Source organism: Petromyzon marinus (genome assembly GCF_048934315.1).
Source record: "Petromyzon marinus isolate PM22_M1 ecotype Great Lakes invasive population chromosome 77 unlocalized genomic scaffold, UKy_Petmar_22M1.pri1.0 chr77_unloc.4, whole genome shotgun sequence".
Classification (NCBI taxonomy): Eukaryota; Metazoa; Chordata; class Hyperoartia; order Petromyzontiformes; family Petromyzontidae; genus Petromyzon; species Petromyzon marinus.
The window spans coordinates 736719-753056 of NW_027422624.1; the positions used below are offsets into that span (position 1 = coordinate 736719).

General features: G+C 60.1%; 1 protein-coding gene across 5 annotated transcripts in view; it reads left to right on the forward strand.

Moving 5' to 3' along the window:
- The window catches only part of LOC116958425 (uncharacterized), a 46175-nt gene extending 32186 nt beyond the window's left edge, over positions 1-13989 (forward strand). For 2 of the 5 annotated variants that reach the window (XM_076058626.1, XM_076058628.1), the window contains exons 8-12: positions 1340-1439; positions 1557-1654; positions 4862-5381; positions 9151-9442; positions 13773-13989. In XM_076058626.1, coding sequence (XP_075914741.1) covers positions 1340-1439; positions 1557-1654; positions 4862-5381; positions 9151-9442; positions 13773-13883 — 1121 coding nt within the window. In that variant the 3' untranslated portion in view covers positions 13884-13989. The remainder of the gene's footprint in view (positions 1-1339; positions 1440-1556; positions 1655-4861; positions 5382-9150; positions 9443-13772) is intronic. The other 3 variants (XM_076058630.1, XM_076058627.1, XM_076058631.1) reach the window with 3 other exon arrangements.
- Positions 13990-16338: the final 2349 nt, after the last annotated feature.

The following is a 16338-nucleotide window of genomic DNA, read 5'->3' on the forward strand; positions in this document are numbered from 1 at the left end:
CGTGTCTCTGAGTGGGTTCACGGTGGCCGTGTCTCTGGGTGGGTTCACGATGGCCGTGTCTCTGGGTGGGTTCACGATGGCCGTGTCTCTGAGAGGGTTCACGGTGGCCGTGTCTCTGGGTGGGTTCACGGTGGCCGTGTCTCTGGGTGGGTTCACGATGGCCGTGTCTCTGAGAGGGTTCACGATGGCCGTGTCTCTGAGAGGGTTCACGGTGGCCGTGTCTCTGAGAGGGTTCACGGTGGCCGTGTCTCTGAGAGGGTTCACGGTGGCCGTGTCTCTGAGAGGGTTCACGATGGCCGTGTCTCTGAGCGGGTTCACGGTGGCCGTGTCTCTGAGCGGGTTCACGGTGGCCGTGTCTCTGAGTGGGTTCACGGTGGCCGTGTCTCTGAGAGGGTTCACGGTGGCCGTGTCTCTGGGTGGGTTCACGGTGGCCGTGTCTCTGGGTGGGTTCACGATGGCCGTGTCTCTGAGAGGGTTCACGATGGCCGTGTCTCTGGGTGGGTTCACGATGGCCGTGTCTCTGAGAGGGTTCACGATGGCCGTGTCTCTGAGCGGGTTCACGGTGGCCGTGTCTCTGGGTGGGTTCACGATGGCCGTGTCTCTGAGCGGGTTCACGATGGCCGTGTCTCTGAGAGGGTTCACGATGGCCGTGTCTCTGAGAGGGTTCACGGTGGCCGTGTCTCTGAGAGGGTTTACGGTGGCCGTGTCTCTGAGAGGGTTCACGGTGGCCGTGTCTCTGAGAGGGTTCACGATGGCCGTGTCTCTGAGCGGGTTCACGGTGGCCGTGTCTCTGAGCGGGTTCACGGTGGCCGTGTCTCTGAGTGGGTTCACGGTGGCCGTGTCTCTGAGAGGGTTCACGGTGGCCGTGTCTCTGGGTGGGTTCACGGTGGCCGTGTCTCTGGGTGGGTTCACGATGGCCGTGTCTCTGAGAGGGTTCACGATGGCCGTGTCTCTGGGTGGGTTCACGATGGCCGTGTCTCTGAGAGGGTTCACGATGGCCGTGTCTCTGAGCGGGTTCACGGTGGCCGTGTCTCTGGGTGGGTTCACGATGGCCGTGTCTCTGAGCGGGTTCACGATGGCCGTGTCTCTGGGTGGGTTCACGATGGCCGTGTCTCTGAGCGGGTTCACGGTGGCCGTGTCTCTGAGCGGGTTCACGATGGCCGTGTCTCTGAGTGGGTTCACGGTGGCCGTGTCTCTGAGTGGGTTCACGGTGGCCGTGTCTCTGGGTGGTTTCACGGTGGCCGTGTCTCTGAACGGGTTCACGATGGCCGTGTCTCTGAGCGGGTTCACGGTGGCCGTGTCTCTGAGCGGGTTCACGATGGCCGTGTCTCTCCCACAGGAGACAAGAAGGAGTTGGGGGCCGCTAGGCGGAGCCGCTACTACATGAAGTACGGCAACCCCAACTACGGCGGGATGAAGGGGATCATCAGCAGCTCCTGGTGAGCGTCACTGCACCGGCATCGTCGTCGCGGTCCTCGTCAGCATGTCCATCGGCCCTGCCCGAGGCTACCTGGGGGAGCTTTACCTGCGTGCGTGCGTGTGCGTGAGTGCCGTAGGAAGCGCCGCTACCACTCGAGGCGTCTGCAGCGCGACGTCTTCAAGAAGAAGTCGCCCAGCAGCACCGGGGCAGCGTTCAGTCGCTCACACAGCGGCGGTGAGAGGCTCCACCACCACCACCATGACCACCATCACCACCATCGTCACCACCACCACCACCGTCACCACCACCGTCATCACCACCACCACCGTAACCGTCACCACCACCACTGTCACCACCACCGTGATCGTCACCATCATAATCACCACCAGTCACCACCGCTGTCACCACCACCGTCATCACCACCACCACCATGATCACCACCACCGTCACCACCGTCACCACCATGACCACCACCTCCACCGTCACCACCGTCACCACCACCACCATGACCACCACCACCACCGTCACCACCACCGTCACCACCACCACCATGACCACCATCACCACCATGACCACCATCACCACCACCGTCATCACCATCACCACCGTCACCGTCACCACCACCACCACCATGACCACCACCACCACCGTCACCACCACCGTCATCACCACCACCGTAACCGTCACCACCACCACTGTCACCACCACCACCACCGTCACCACCACCACCATGACCACCACCACCACCACCGTCACCATCACCAACCATGACCACCATCACCACCACCACCACCGTCACCACCACCGTGATCGCCACCACTATCACCACCACAGTCATCATCACCAACACCGTCACCATCGCCGTCACCACCACCGTCACCACCACCGTCACCACTGTCACCACCATCACCACCACCACCATGACCACTACAACCGTCACCACCGTCACTACCACCTCCGCCGCCACCATCATGCCTACCATCACGTCACCGTCACCATCACCGTCACCATCACCGTCACCATCACCGTCACCATCACCGTCACCATCACCGTCACCATCACCGTCACCATCACCGTCACCATCACCGTCACCACCATCACAGTCTATCGTAGTCGTCATCCCACACCCCCCATTAGCACGGGAGGTGTGGAATGACGACGCCTCCCCTCGTGACTCCTCCCCCCGTGACTCCTCCCCCCGTGACTCCTCCCACCGTGACTCCTCCCCTTGTGACGCCTCCCCCCGTGACTCCTCCCCCCGTGACTCCTCCCACCGTGACTCCTCCCCTTGTGACGCCTCCCCTCGTGACTCCTCCCCCCGTGACTCCTCTCCCCGTGACTCCTCCCCCCGTGACTCCTCCCCCCATGACTCCTCCCCCCGTGACACCTCCCCCGTGACGCCTCGCCCCGTGACTCCTCCCCCGTGACTCCTCCCCCGTGACTCCTCCCCCCGTGACGCCTCCCCCCGTGACTCCTCCCCCCGTGACTCCTCCCCCCGTGACTCCTCCCCCCGTGACTCCTCCCCCCATGACTCCTCCCCCCGTGACGCCTCCCCCCGTGACGCCTCCCCCCGTGACGCCTCCCCCCGTGACTCCTCCCCTCGTGACTCCTCCCCCCGTGACTCCTCCCCCCGTGACGCCTCCCCCCGTGACGCCTCCCCCCGTGACGCCTCCCCCCGTGACTCCTCCCCCCGTGACTCCTCCCCCCGTGACTCCTCCCCCCGTGACTCCTCCCCCCGTGACTCCTCCCTCCGTGACGCCTCCCCCCGTGACGCCTCCCCCGTGACTCCTCCCCCGTGACTCCTCCCCCCGTGCTCCCTCCCCCCGTGACTCCTCCCCCCGTGCTCCCTCCCCCCGTGACTCCTCCCCCCGTGCTCCCTCCCCCCGTGACTCCTCCCCCCGTGACTCCTCCCCCGTGACGCCTCCCCCCGTGACTCCTCCCCCCGTGACTCCTCCCCCCGTGACTCCTCCGACCGTGACTCCTCCCCCCGTGACGCCTCCCCCCGTGACTCCTCCCCCCGTGACTCCTCCCCCGTGACTCCTCCCCCGTGACTCCTCCCCCCGTGACGCCTTCCCCCGTGACTCCTCCCCCCGTGACTCCTCCCCCCGTGACTCCTCCCCCGTGACTCCTCCCCCCGTGACTCCTCCCCCCGTGACGCCTCCCCCCGTGACGCCTCCCCCCGTGACGCCTCCCCCCGTGACTCCTCCCCCCGTGACTCCTCCCCCCGTGACTCCTCCCCCCGTGACTCCTCCCTGCGTGACGCCTCCCCCCGTGACTCCTCCCCCGTGACTCCTCCCCCGTGACTCCTCCCCCGTGACTCCTCCCCCCGTGCTCCCTCCCCCCGTGACTCCTCCCCCCGTGCTCCCTCCCCCCGTGACTCCTCCCCCGTGACTCCTCCCCCCGTGCTCCCTCCCCCCGTGACTCCTCCCCCCGTGACTCCTCCCCCGTGACTCCTCCCCCCGTGACGCCTCCCCCCGTGACTCCTCCCCCGTGACTCCTCCCCCGTGACTCCTCCCCCGTGACTCCTCCCCCCGTGCTCCCTCCCCCCGTGACTCCTCCCCCCGTGCTCCCTCCCCCCGTGACTCCTCCCCCGTGACTCCTCCCCCCGTGCTCCCTCCCCCCGTGACTCCTCCCCCCGTGACTCCTCCCCCGTGACTCCTCCCCCCGTGACTCCTCCCCCGTGACGCCTCCCCCCGTGACTCCTCCCCCCGTGACTCCTCCCCCCGTGCTCCCTCCCCCCGTGACTCCTCCCACGTGACTCCTCCCCCCGTGCTCCCTCCCCCCGTGACTCCTCCCCCCGTGACTCCTCCCCCGTGACTCCTCCCCCCGTGACTCCTCCCCCGTGACTCCTCCCCCCGTGACTCCTCCGACCGTGACTCCTCCCCCCGTGACTCCTCCCCCGTGACTCCTCCCCCCGTGACTCCTCCCCCGTGACTCCTCCCCCCGTGACTCCTCCGACCGTGACTCCTCCCCCCGTGACGCCTCCCCCCGTGACTCCTCCCCCCGTGACTCCTCCCCCCGTGCTCCCTCCCCCCGTGACCCCTCCCCCCGTGACGCCTCCCCCCGTGACGCCTCCCCCCGTGACTCCTCCCACCGTGACTCCTCCCACCGTGACTCCTCCCCCCGTGACTCCTCCCCCCGTGACTCCTCCCCCCGTGACTCCTCCCCCCGTGACGCCTCCCCCTGTGACTCCTCCACCCTTGACTCCTCCCCCCGTGACTCCTCCCCCCGTGACGCCTCCCCCCGTGACTCCTCCCCCCGTGACTCCTCCCCCCGTGACGCCTCCCCCCGTGACGCCTCCCCCCGTGACGCCTCCCACCGTGACTCCTCCCCCCGTGACTCCATCCCCCCGTGACTCCTCCCCCCGTGACTCCTCCCCCCGTGACTCCTCCCCCCGTGACTCCTCCCCCCGTGACTCCTCCCCCCGTGACTCCTCCCCAGAGCTTCGCGAGGTCCCCGAGGAGACAATCTTGGAGGAGGACGAGGAGGAGGAGGAGGAGGCGGATTTGCCGGACTTTGCCGATCGGCGTCGCAAAGCCGCCACCTCGGCCACCGCGGCCACCACCACCACCACCACCACCACCTCGGCGGTGGTTCACAACCGCGGGCACGGCCGGCCGAACGTCTCCCGGCCACGGCAATCGGACTCGGACTCTGCCGATGACGACGAGGAGGAGGAGGAGGAGGAGGATGACGACATGGACTACGATCTGGAGCTGCGGATGATTTCTCAGCCGGCGCAGCTGCAGCTGCTCGTGGTTGGCACCGCCGCCACTGCCGCTGCGGCACCACCGGCGGTGAAGTGTGGCGGTGGCGGTGGTGGCGGTGGTGGTGGTGGCGGTGGTGGTGGCGGTGGTGGCGGTGGTGGCGGTGCAGCGATCCGGCTGTCAAGGATGACGATGTACGCGGACGAGGTGGAGGCTCGGCTGAAGACGATCCGGCAAGCGGTGCGGGGAACGCGGTACGGCACACGGCAAGCGCCACCGCGATCGCCACCGCCGTCATCACCACACTGCCACCACCACCACCACAAACAGCAACCACCACCACCACCATCATCATCACCACACCACCACAAACAACAACCACCACCACCATCGTCATCACCACACTACCACAGCCACAACCACAAACAACAACCACCACCACAACCATCACCACCATCGTCATCACCACACTACCACCACCACCACAAACAACAACCACCACCACCACCATCATCATCACCACACCACCACAAACAACAACCACCACCACCATCGTCCTCACCACACTACCACCACCACCATAAATAACAACAACCACCACCACCACCATCGTCATCACCAAACTGCCACCACCACAAACAACAACCATCACCACCACCATCGTCATCACCACACTACCACAGCCACAACCACAAACAACAACAACCACCACAACCACCACCACCATCGTCATCACCACACCACCACCACAAACAACAACCACCACCACCATCGTCATCACCACACTACCACAGCCACAACCACAAACAACAACAACCACCACAACCACCACCACCATCGTCATCACCACACTACCACCACCACAAACAACAACAACCACCACCACCACCATCGTCATCACCACACTACCACCACCACCATAAATAACAACAACCACCACCACCACCATCGTCATCACCACACTACCACCGCCACAACCACCACCACCACCACGATCACCAGCGATGTCAAGATCGGCCTCTGGGGAGGAGGAGGCTCGTGAAGGACGCTGCTGCTACTGGGCAGTGCCAGGCTAGGTGCACAGTGAGGCTACAGGGCAGTGCCAGGCTAGGTGCACTGTGAGGCTACTGGCAGTGCCAGGTTAGGTGCACTGTGAGGCTACAGGGCAGTGCCAGGCTAGGTGCACTGTGAGGCTACTGGCAGTGCCAGGCTAGGTGCACCCTGAGGCTACTGGCAGTGCCAGGCTAAGTGCACTGTGAGGCTACAGGGCAGTGCCAGGCTAGGTGCACTGTGAGGCTACAGGGCAGTGCCAGGCTAGGTGCACTGTGAGGCTACTGGCAGTGCCAGGCTAGGTGCACAGTGAGGCTACAGGGCAGTGCCAGGCTAGGTGCACTGTGAGGCTACTGGCAGTGCCAGGCTAGGTGCACCCTGAGGCTACTGGCAGTGCCAGGCTAAGTGCACTGTGAGGCTACAGGGCAGTGCCAGGCTAGGTGCACTGTGAGGCTACAGGGCAGTGCCAGGCTAGGTGCACTGTGAGGCTACTGGCAGTGCCAGGCTAGGTGCACCCTGAGGCTACTGGCAGTGCCAGGCTAGGTGCACTGTGAGGCTACAGGGCAGTGCCAGGCTAGGTGCACTGTGAGGCTACTGGCAGTGCCAGGCTAGGTGCACAGTGAGGCTACAGGGCAGTGCCAGGCTAGGTGCACTGCCAGGCTAGGTGCACAGTGAGGCTACTGGCAGTGCCAGGCTAGGTGCACCCTGAGGCTACTGGCAGTGCCAGGCTAGGTGCACCCTGAGGCTACTGGTAGTGCCAGGCTAGGTGCACCCTGAGGCTACTGGCAGTGCCAGGCTAGGTGCACCCTGAGGCTACTGGGCAGCTGGAGGCAGTCGCCCTCCAGCAATCAACGACGGAGGGCGGAGGAGCGACGCTCACAACAACGAGCGGAGCGCCGGGCGGATAAAACGCAGCGAGTTGGCACAGTAGGGGGCACAGGTGGTGCACCTAGCCTGGCACAGCAGGGGGCACAGGTGGTACACCTAGCCTGGCACAGCAGGGGGCACAGGTGGTGGTGCACCTAGCCTGGCACAGCAGGGGGCACAGGTGGTGCACCTAGCCTGGCACAGCAGGGGGCACAGGTGGTGGTGCACCTAGCCTGGCACAGCAGGGGGCACAGGTGGTGCACCTAGCCTGCCACAGCAGGGGGCACAGGTGGTGTACCTAGCCTGGCACAGCAGGGGCACAGGTGGTGTACCTAGCCTGGCACAGCAGGGGGCACAGGTGGTGGTGCACCTAGCCTGGCACAGCAGGGGGCACAGGTGGTGGTGCACCTAGCCTGGCACAGCAGGGGGCACGGGTGGTGCACCTAGCCTGGCACAGCAGTCAACCCACGGCACCTGCTGGGTCTGTCACGTGACCTCCTCGTGCACCTAGCCTGGCACAGCAGTCAGCCCATGGCACCTGCTGGGTCTGTCACGTGACCTCCTGCCGGCAGCGTAGCCTTCGACACTTCACACGGTAGCCTCAAGGTGCACAAGCGGCGTGGTGGTTGGTTAGTGGTGGTGATGGTGGTGGTGGTGATGATGGCGGTGGTGATGGTGGTGGTGGTGGTGATGGTGGTGGTGATGGTGATGGCGGTGGTGGTGATGGCGGTGGTGATGGTGGTGGTGGTGGTGATGATGGTGGTGATGGTGGTGGTGATGATGGTGGTGATGATGGTGGTGATGATGGTGGTGATGATGATGGCGGTGGTGGTGATGGTGGTGATGATGGTGGTGATGATGATGGTGATGATGATGGTGATGATGGTGATGATGATGGTGGTGATGGTGATGATGGTGATGATGGTGGTGATGGTGATGATGATGGCGGTGGTGGTGATGGTGGTGATGATGGTGGTGATGATGATGGTGGTGATGATGGTGGTGATGATGATGGTGGTGATGGTGACGATGGTGATGGTGGTGATGATGGCGGTGGTGGTGATGGTGGTGATGATGGTGGTGATGATGATGGTGATGATGATGGTGATGATGGTGGTGGTGATGATGGTGGTGATGATGATGATGTCTTTACCTCTCCTCAGCAGTGGAGGTGGTGGCGGTGGTGTTGGTGGTGGTGGTAGTGGTGGTGGCGGTGGTGGTGATGGTGGTGATGGTGGTGATGGTGATGATGATTGTGATGGTGATGATGTTGGTGGTGGTGATGGTGATGATGGTGGTGGTGGCGGTGGTGGTGGTGGCGGTGGTGGTGATGGTGATGATGGTGGTGGTGATGATGGTGATGATGGTGATGATGATGATGATGTCTTTACCTCTTCTCAGCAGTGGAGGTGGTGGCGGTGGTGGTGGTGTTGGTGGTGGTGGTGGTGATGATGATGATGTCTTTACCTCTTCTCAGCAGTGGAGGTGGTGGTGGTGGTGGTGTTGGTGGTGGTGTTGGCGGTGGTGGTGGTGGTGGTGTTGGTGGTGGTGTGGTGGTGGTGTTGGTGGTGGTGTTGGTGGTGATGATGGTGATGTCTTTACCTCTTCTCAGCAGTGGAGGTGGTGGTGGTGGTGTTGGTGGTGGTGTTGGTGGTGATGATGGTGGTGATGATGGTGATGTCTTTACCTCTTCTCAGCAGTGGAGGTGGTGGTGGTGGTGTTGGTGGTGGTGTTGGTGGTGATGATGGTGGTGATGATGGTGATGTCTTTACCTCTTCTCAGCAGTGGAGGTGGTGGTGGTGGTGTTGGTGGTGTTGGTGGTGGTGGTGGGGTGGTGTTGGTGATGATGATTGTGATGGTGATGATGTTGGTGGTGGTGATGGTGATGATGATGATGATGTCTTTACCTCTTCTCAGCAGTGGAGGTGGTGGTGTTGGTGTTGGTGGTGGGGTGGTGTTGGTGGTGGTGATGATGATGATGTCTTTACCTCTTCTCAGCAGCGGTGGTGTTGGTGGTGTTGGTGGTGGTGGTGGTGGCGTGGTGTTGGTGGTGGTGATGGTGATGATGATGGTGGTGATGGTGATGATGTCTTTAACTCTTCTCAGCAGCAGCGGTGGTGTTGGTGGTGGTGTTGGTGGTGTTGGTGGTGGTGGTGGGGTGGTGTTGGTCAGATCCCCGGAGCTTCCGTCTGGCAGCATCAAGAGCCGTCTGGGAGTGCGGAGGACGTCTCCTGAGAGGGGGGGGGGGCAGGGGGGCCGTGGGGGGGGGGCCTCCTCCCCCCCCTCCTCCCCCCTCTCCTCCTCCCCCCCTCCTCCCCCTCCTCCCCCTCCTCCCTCCCCACCGGCCCCCGGCTCCCTCCCACGCAGAGAGCGCTCACAGGTTCGGAGGCATCTGACGGTCAGTCAGTCAGTCACACAGTCAGTCACACAGTCAGTCAGTCACACAGTCAGTCACTCAGTCAGTCACTCAGTCAGTCACTCAGTCAGTCAGTCACACAGTCAGTCACTCAGTCAGTCACTCAGTCAGTCACTCAGTCAGTCAGTCACACAGTCAGTCACTCAGTCAGTCACTCAGTCAGTCACTCAGTCAGTCACTCAGTTAGTCAGTCAGTCAGTCACACAGTCAGTCACTCAGTTAGTCAGTCAGTCACGCAGTCAGTCACTCAGTTAGTCAGTCACTCAGTCAGTCACACAGTCAGTCACTCAGTCAGTCAGTCACTCAGTCAGTCAGTCAGTCACACAGTCAGTCACTCAGTCAGTCACTCAGTCAGTCAGTCAGTCACTCAGTCAGTCAGTCACACAGTCAGTCAGTCAGTCACTCAGTCAGTCAGTCACTCAGTCAGTCACTCAGTCAGTCAGTCAGTCACACAGTCAGTCACTCAGTCAGTCAGTCACACAGTCAGTCACTCAGTCAGTCACTCAGTTAGTCACTCAGTTAGTCACTCAGTCAGTCAGTCACACAGTCAGTCACTCAGTCAGTCAGTCACACAGTCAGTCACTCAGTTAGTCAGTCAGTCAGTCACACAGTCAGTCACACAGTCAGTCAGTCAGTCACGCAGTCAGTCACACAGTCAGTCAGTCAGTCACTCAGTCAGTCACTCAGTCAGTCACTCAGTCACTCAGTCAGTCACGCAGTCAGTCACTCAGTCAGTCACTCAGTCAGTCACGCAGTCAGTCAGTCACACAGTCAGTCACTCAGTCAGTCAGTTAGTCAGTCACTCAGTAACGCAGTTAGTCAGTCACTCAGTCAGTCAGTAACGCAGTTAGTCAGGCAGTCAGTCAGTCACTGTCACTCAGTCACTGTCACTCAGTCAGTCAGTCACGCAGTCAGTCACGCAGTCAGTCACACAGTCAGTCAGTCAGTCACACAGTCAGTCAGTCAGTCACGCAGTCAGTCAGTCACTCAGTAACGCAGTTAGTCAGTCACTCAGTCAGTCAGTCAGTAATGCAGTTAGTCACGCAGTCAGTCAGTCACTGTCACTCAGTCACTGTCACTCAGTCAGTCACTCAGTCAGTCAGTCACGCAGTCAGTCACGCAGTCAGTCACACAGTCAGCCAGTCACACAGTCAGTCAGTCAGTCACGCAGTCAGTCAGTCACTCAGTAACGCAGTTAGTCAGTCACTCAGTCAGTCAGTCAGTAACGCAGTTAGTCACGCAGTCAGTCAGTCACTGTCACTCAGTCACTGTCACTCAGTCAGTCACTCAGTCAGTCAGTCACGCAGTCAGTCACGCAGTCACTCACACAGTCAGTCAGTCAGTCACACAGTCAGTCAGTCACTCAGTCAGTCACTCAGTCACTCAGTTAGTCAGTCACGCAGTCACTCAGTCAGTCACTCAGTCACTCACTCAGTCAGTCAGTCACTCAGTCAGTCAGTCAGTCACTCAGTCACTGTCACTCAGTCAGTCACTCAGTCAGTCAGTCACGCAGTCAGTCACGCAGTCAGTCACACAGTCAGTCAGTCAGTCACACAGTCAGTCACGCAGTCAGTCAGTCCACTCAGTCAGTCACGCAGTCAGTCAGTCACTCAGTCAGTCACTCACTCAGTCAGTCACTCAGTCACTCAGTTAGTCAGTCACGCAGTCACTCAGTCAGTCACTCAGTCACTCAGTCAGTCACTCAGTCAGTCACTCAGTCAGTCACTGTCACTCAGTCAGTCACTCAGTCAGTCAGTCACGCAGTCAGTCACGCAGTCACACAGTCAGTCAGTCACGCAGTCAGTCAGTCACTCAGTCAATGACTCAGTCACGCAGTCAGTCACTCAGTCAGTCACGCAGTCAGTCACTCAGTCGGTCAGTCAGTCACTCAGTCAGTCACTCAGTCAGTCACGCAGTCAGTCATGCAGTCAGTCACTCAGTCAGTCACGCAGTCAGTCACTCAGTCAGTCACACAGTCAGTCAGTCAGTCACGCAGTCAGTCACTCAGTCAGTCACTCAGTCAGACAGTCACTCACTCAGTCACTCACTCAGTCACACAGTCAGTCACGCAGTCAGTCAGTCACGCAGTCGGTCACTCACACAGCTACTCACACAGCCACTCACACAGCCACTCACTCACACAGCCACTCACTCACACAGCCACTCACTCACACAGCCACTCACTCACACAGCCACTCACTCACACAGCCACTCACTCACACAGCCACTCACTCACACAGCCACTCACTCACACAGCCACTCACTCACACAGCCACTCACTCACACAGCCACTCACTCACACAGCCACTCACACAGCCACTCACTCACACAGCCGCTCACTCACACAGCCACTCACACAGCCACTTACTCACACAGCCGCTCACTCACACAGCCACTCACTCACACAGCCACTCACACAGCCACTCACTCACACAGCCACTCACACACACAGCCACTCACTCACACAGCTACTCACACAGCCACTCACTCACACAGCCACTCACTCACACAGCCACTCACTCACACAGCCACTCACTCACACAGCCACTCACACAGCCACTCACTCACACAGCCACTCACTCACACAGCCACTCACACAGCCACTCACACAGCCACTCACACAGCCACTCACACACACAGCCACTCACACAGCCACTCACACAGCCACTCACACAGCCACTTACTCACACAGCCACTCACTCACACAGCCACTCACACAGCCACTCACACAGCCACTCACACAGCCACTCACACAGCCACTCACACACACAGCCACTCACTTCACACAGCCACTCACTCACACACTCACACAGCCACTCACACAGCCACTCACACAGCCACTCACACAGCCACTCACACAGCCACTCACACAGCCACTCACACAGCCACTCACTCACGCAGCCACTCACACAGCCACTCACACAGCCACTCACACAGCCACTCACACACACAGCCACTCACTCACACAGCCACTCACACAGCCACTCACACAGCCACTCACTCACACAGCCACTCACACAGCCACTCACACAGCCACTCACACAGCCACTCACTCACACAGCCACTCACTCACACAGCCACTCACTCACACACTCACACAGCCACTCACACAGCCACTCACACAGCCACTCACACAGCCACTCACTCACACAGCCACTCACACAGCCACACACACAGCCACTCACACAGCCACTCACTCACACAGCCACTCACACAGCCACTCACACAGCCACTCACACAGCCACTCACTCACACACACACTCACACACACAGCCACTCACTCACACACTCACACAGCCACTCACACACTCACACACACACTCACTCACACAGCCACTCACACAGCCACTCACACACACAGCCACTCACACAGCCACTCACACAGCCACTCACACACACAGCCACTCACACAGCCACTCACTCACACAGCCACTCACTCACACAGCCACTCACACAGCCACTCACACAGCCACTCACACAGCCACTCACACACACAGCCACTCACACAGCCACTCACACAGCCACTCACACAGCCACTTACTCACACAGCCACTCACTCACACAGCCACTCACACAGCCACTCACACAGCCACTCACACAGCCACTCACACAGCCACTCACACACACAGCCACTCACTCCACACAGCCACTCACTCACACACTCACACAGCCACTCACACAGCCACTCACACAGCCACTCACACAGCCACTCACACAGCCACTCACACAGCCACTCACACAGCCACTCACTCACGCAGCCACTCACACAGCCACTCACACAGCCACTCACACAGCCACTCACACAGCCACTCACACAGCCACTCACTCACACAGCCACTCACACAGCCACTCACACAGCCACTCACACAGCCACTCACTCACACAGCCACTCACTCACACAGCCACTCACTCACACACTCACACAGCCACTCACACAGCCACTCACACAGCCACTCACACAGCCACTCACTCACACAGCCACTCACACAGCCACACACACAGCCACTCACACAGCCACTCACTCACACAGCCACTCACACAGCCACTCACACAGCCACTCACACAGCCACTCACTCACACACACACTCACACACACAGCCACTCACTCACACACTCACACAGCCACTCACACACTCACACACACACTCACTCACACAGCCACTCACACAGCCACTCACACACACAGCCACTCACACAGCCACTCACACAGCCACTCACACACACAGCCACTCACACAGCCACTCACACAGCCAGGCACTGCTGCTGCTGTTGGCTACTCACAGCGGCTGCTTTCTCGGCCTTTGCCTTGCAGGCATCAAACGGCGCCTCGGAAAACGACTTCACTCTCCCGACCGCCCATCCCTCCCATCCTCCGGCGGCGGCGGTGGCGGCGGTGGTGCAGGATCATTGCCGTCCCGGGTGAAGGTGTCGGCGCTCAGGCGCGAGGCCACAGACATCCGGTCCAGGCTCGGGCCCAGGCTCACCACGACCGAAGACAAATCTGGTGAGCGTGGTTGGTGAGCGTGGTTGGTGAGCGTGGCAGTGAGGTCATGGTGAGGTTGGTGAGGTCATGGTGAGGTTGGTGAGGTCATGGTGAGGTCATGGTGAGGTTGGTGAGGTCATGGTGAGGTTGGTGAGGTCATGGTGAGGTTGGTGAGGTCATGGTGAGGTTGGTGAGGTCATGGTGAGGTTGGTGAGGTCATGGTGAGGTTGGTGAGGTCATGGTGAGGTTGGTGAGGTCATGGTGAGATTGGTGAGGTCGTGGTGAGGTTGGTGAGGTCGTGGTGAGGTTGGTGAGGTCATGGTGAGGTTGGTGAGGTCATGGTGAGGTTGGTGAGGTCATGGTGAGGTTGGTGAGGTCATGGTGAGGTTGGTGAGGTCACAGTGAGGTTGGTGAGGTCATGGTGAGGTTGGTGAGGTCATGGTGAGGTTGGTGAGGTCATGGTGAGGTTGGTGAGGTCATGGTGAGGTTGGTGAGGTCATGGTGAGGTTGGTGAGGTCATGGTGAGGTTGGTGAGGTCATGGTGAGGTTGGTGAGGTCACGGTGAGGTTGGTGAGGTCATGGTGAGGTTGGTGAGGTCATGGTGAGGTTGGTGAGGTCATGGTGAGGTTGGTGAGGTCATGGTGAGGTTGGTGAGGTCATGGTGAGGTTGGTGAGGTCATGGTGAGGTTGGTGAGGTCATGGTGAGGTTGGTGAGGTCATGGTGAGGTTGGTGAGGTCGTGGTGAGGTTGGTGAGGTCATGGTGAGGTTGGTGAGGTCATGGTGAGGTTGGTGAGGTCATGGTGAGGTTGGTGAGGTCGTGGTGAGGTCATGGTGAGGTTTGGTGAGGTCACAGTGAGGTTGGTGAGGTCATGGTGAGGTTGGTGAGGTCATGGTGAGGTTGGTGAGGTCATGGTGAGGTTGGTGAGGTCATGGTGAGGTTGGTGAGGTCGTGGTGAGGTCATGGTGAGGTTGGTGAGGTCACAGTGAGGTTGGTGAGGTCATGGTGAGGTTGGTGAGGTCATGGTGAGGTTGGTGAGGTCATGGTGAGGTTGGTGAGGTCATGGTGAGGTTGGTGAGGTCATGGTGAGGTTGGTGAGGTCATGGTGAGGTTGGTGAGGTCATGGTGAGGTTGGTGAGGTCATGGTGAGGTTGGTGAGGTCATGGTGAGGTTGGTGAGGTCATGGTGAGGTTGGTGAGGTCATGGTGAGGTTGGTGAGGTCATGGTGAGGTTGGTGAGGTCATGGTGAGGTTGGTGAGGTCATGGTGAGGTTGGTGAGGTCGTGGTGAGGTTGGTGAGGTCATGGTGAGGTTGGTGAGGTCATGGTGAGGTTGGTGAGGTCATGGTGAGGTTGGTGAGGTCGTGGTGAGGTTGGTGAGGTCATGGTGAGGTTGGTGAGGTCATGGTGAGGTTGGTGAGGTCATGGTGAGGTTGGTGAGGTCGTGGTGAGGTTGGTGAGGTCGTGGTGAGGTTGGTGAGGTCATGGTGAGGTTGGTGAGGTCATGGTGAGGTTGGTGAGGTCATGGTGAGGTTGGTGAGGTCACGGTGAGGTTGGTGAGGTCATGGTGAGGTTGGTGAGGTCATGGTGAGGTTGGTGAGGTCATGGTGAGGTTGGTGAGGTCATGGTGAGGTTGGTGAGGTCATGGTGAGGTTGGTGAGGTCATGGTGAGGTTGGTGAGGTCATGGTGAGGTTGGTGAGGTCATGGTGAGGTTGGTGAGGTCATGGTGAGGTTGGTGAGGTCGTGGTGAGGTTGGTGAGGTCATGGTGAGGTTGGTGAGGTCGTGGTGAGGTTGGTGAGGTCATGGTGAGGTTGGTGAGGTCGTGGTGAGGTTGGTGAGGTCATGGTGAGGTTGGTGAGGTCATGGTGAGGTTGGTGAGGTCGTGGTGAGGTTGGTGAGGTCATGGTGAGGTTGGTGAGGTCATGGTGAGGTTGGTGAGGTCATGGTGAGGTTGGTGAGGTCATGGTGAGGTTGGTGAGGTCATGGTGAGGTTGGTGAGGTCATGGTGAGGTTGGTGAGGTCATGGTGAGGTTGGTGAGGTCATGGTGAGGTTGGTGAGGTCATGGTGAGGTTGGTGAGGTCGTGGTGAGGTTGGTGAGGTCATGGTGAGGTTGGTGAGGTCATGGTGAGGTTGGTGAGGTCATGGTGAGGTTGGTGAGGTCATGGTGAGGTTGGTGAGGTCATGGTGAGGTTGGTGAGGTCATGGTGAGGTTGGTGAGGTCATGGTGAGGTTGGTGAGGTCGTGGTGAGGTTGGTGAGGTCATGGTGAGGTTGGTGAGGTCGTGGTGAGGTTGGTGAGGTCATGGTGAGGTTGGTGAGGTCATGGTGAGGTTGGTGAGGTCGTGGTGAGGTTGGTGAGGTCATGGTGAGGTTGGTGAGGTCATGGTGAGGTTGGT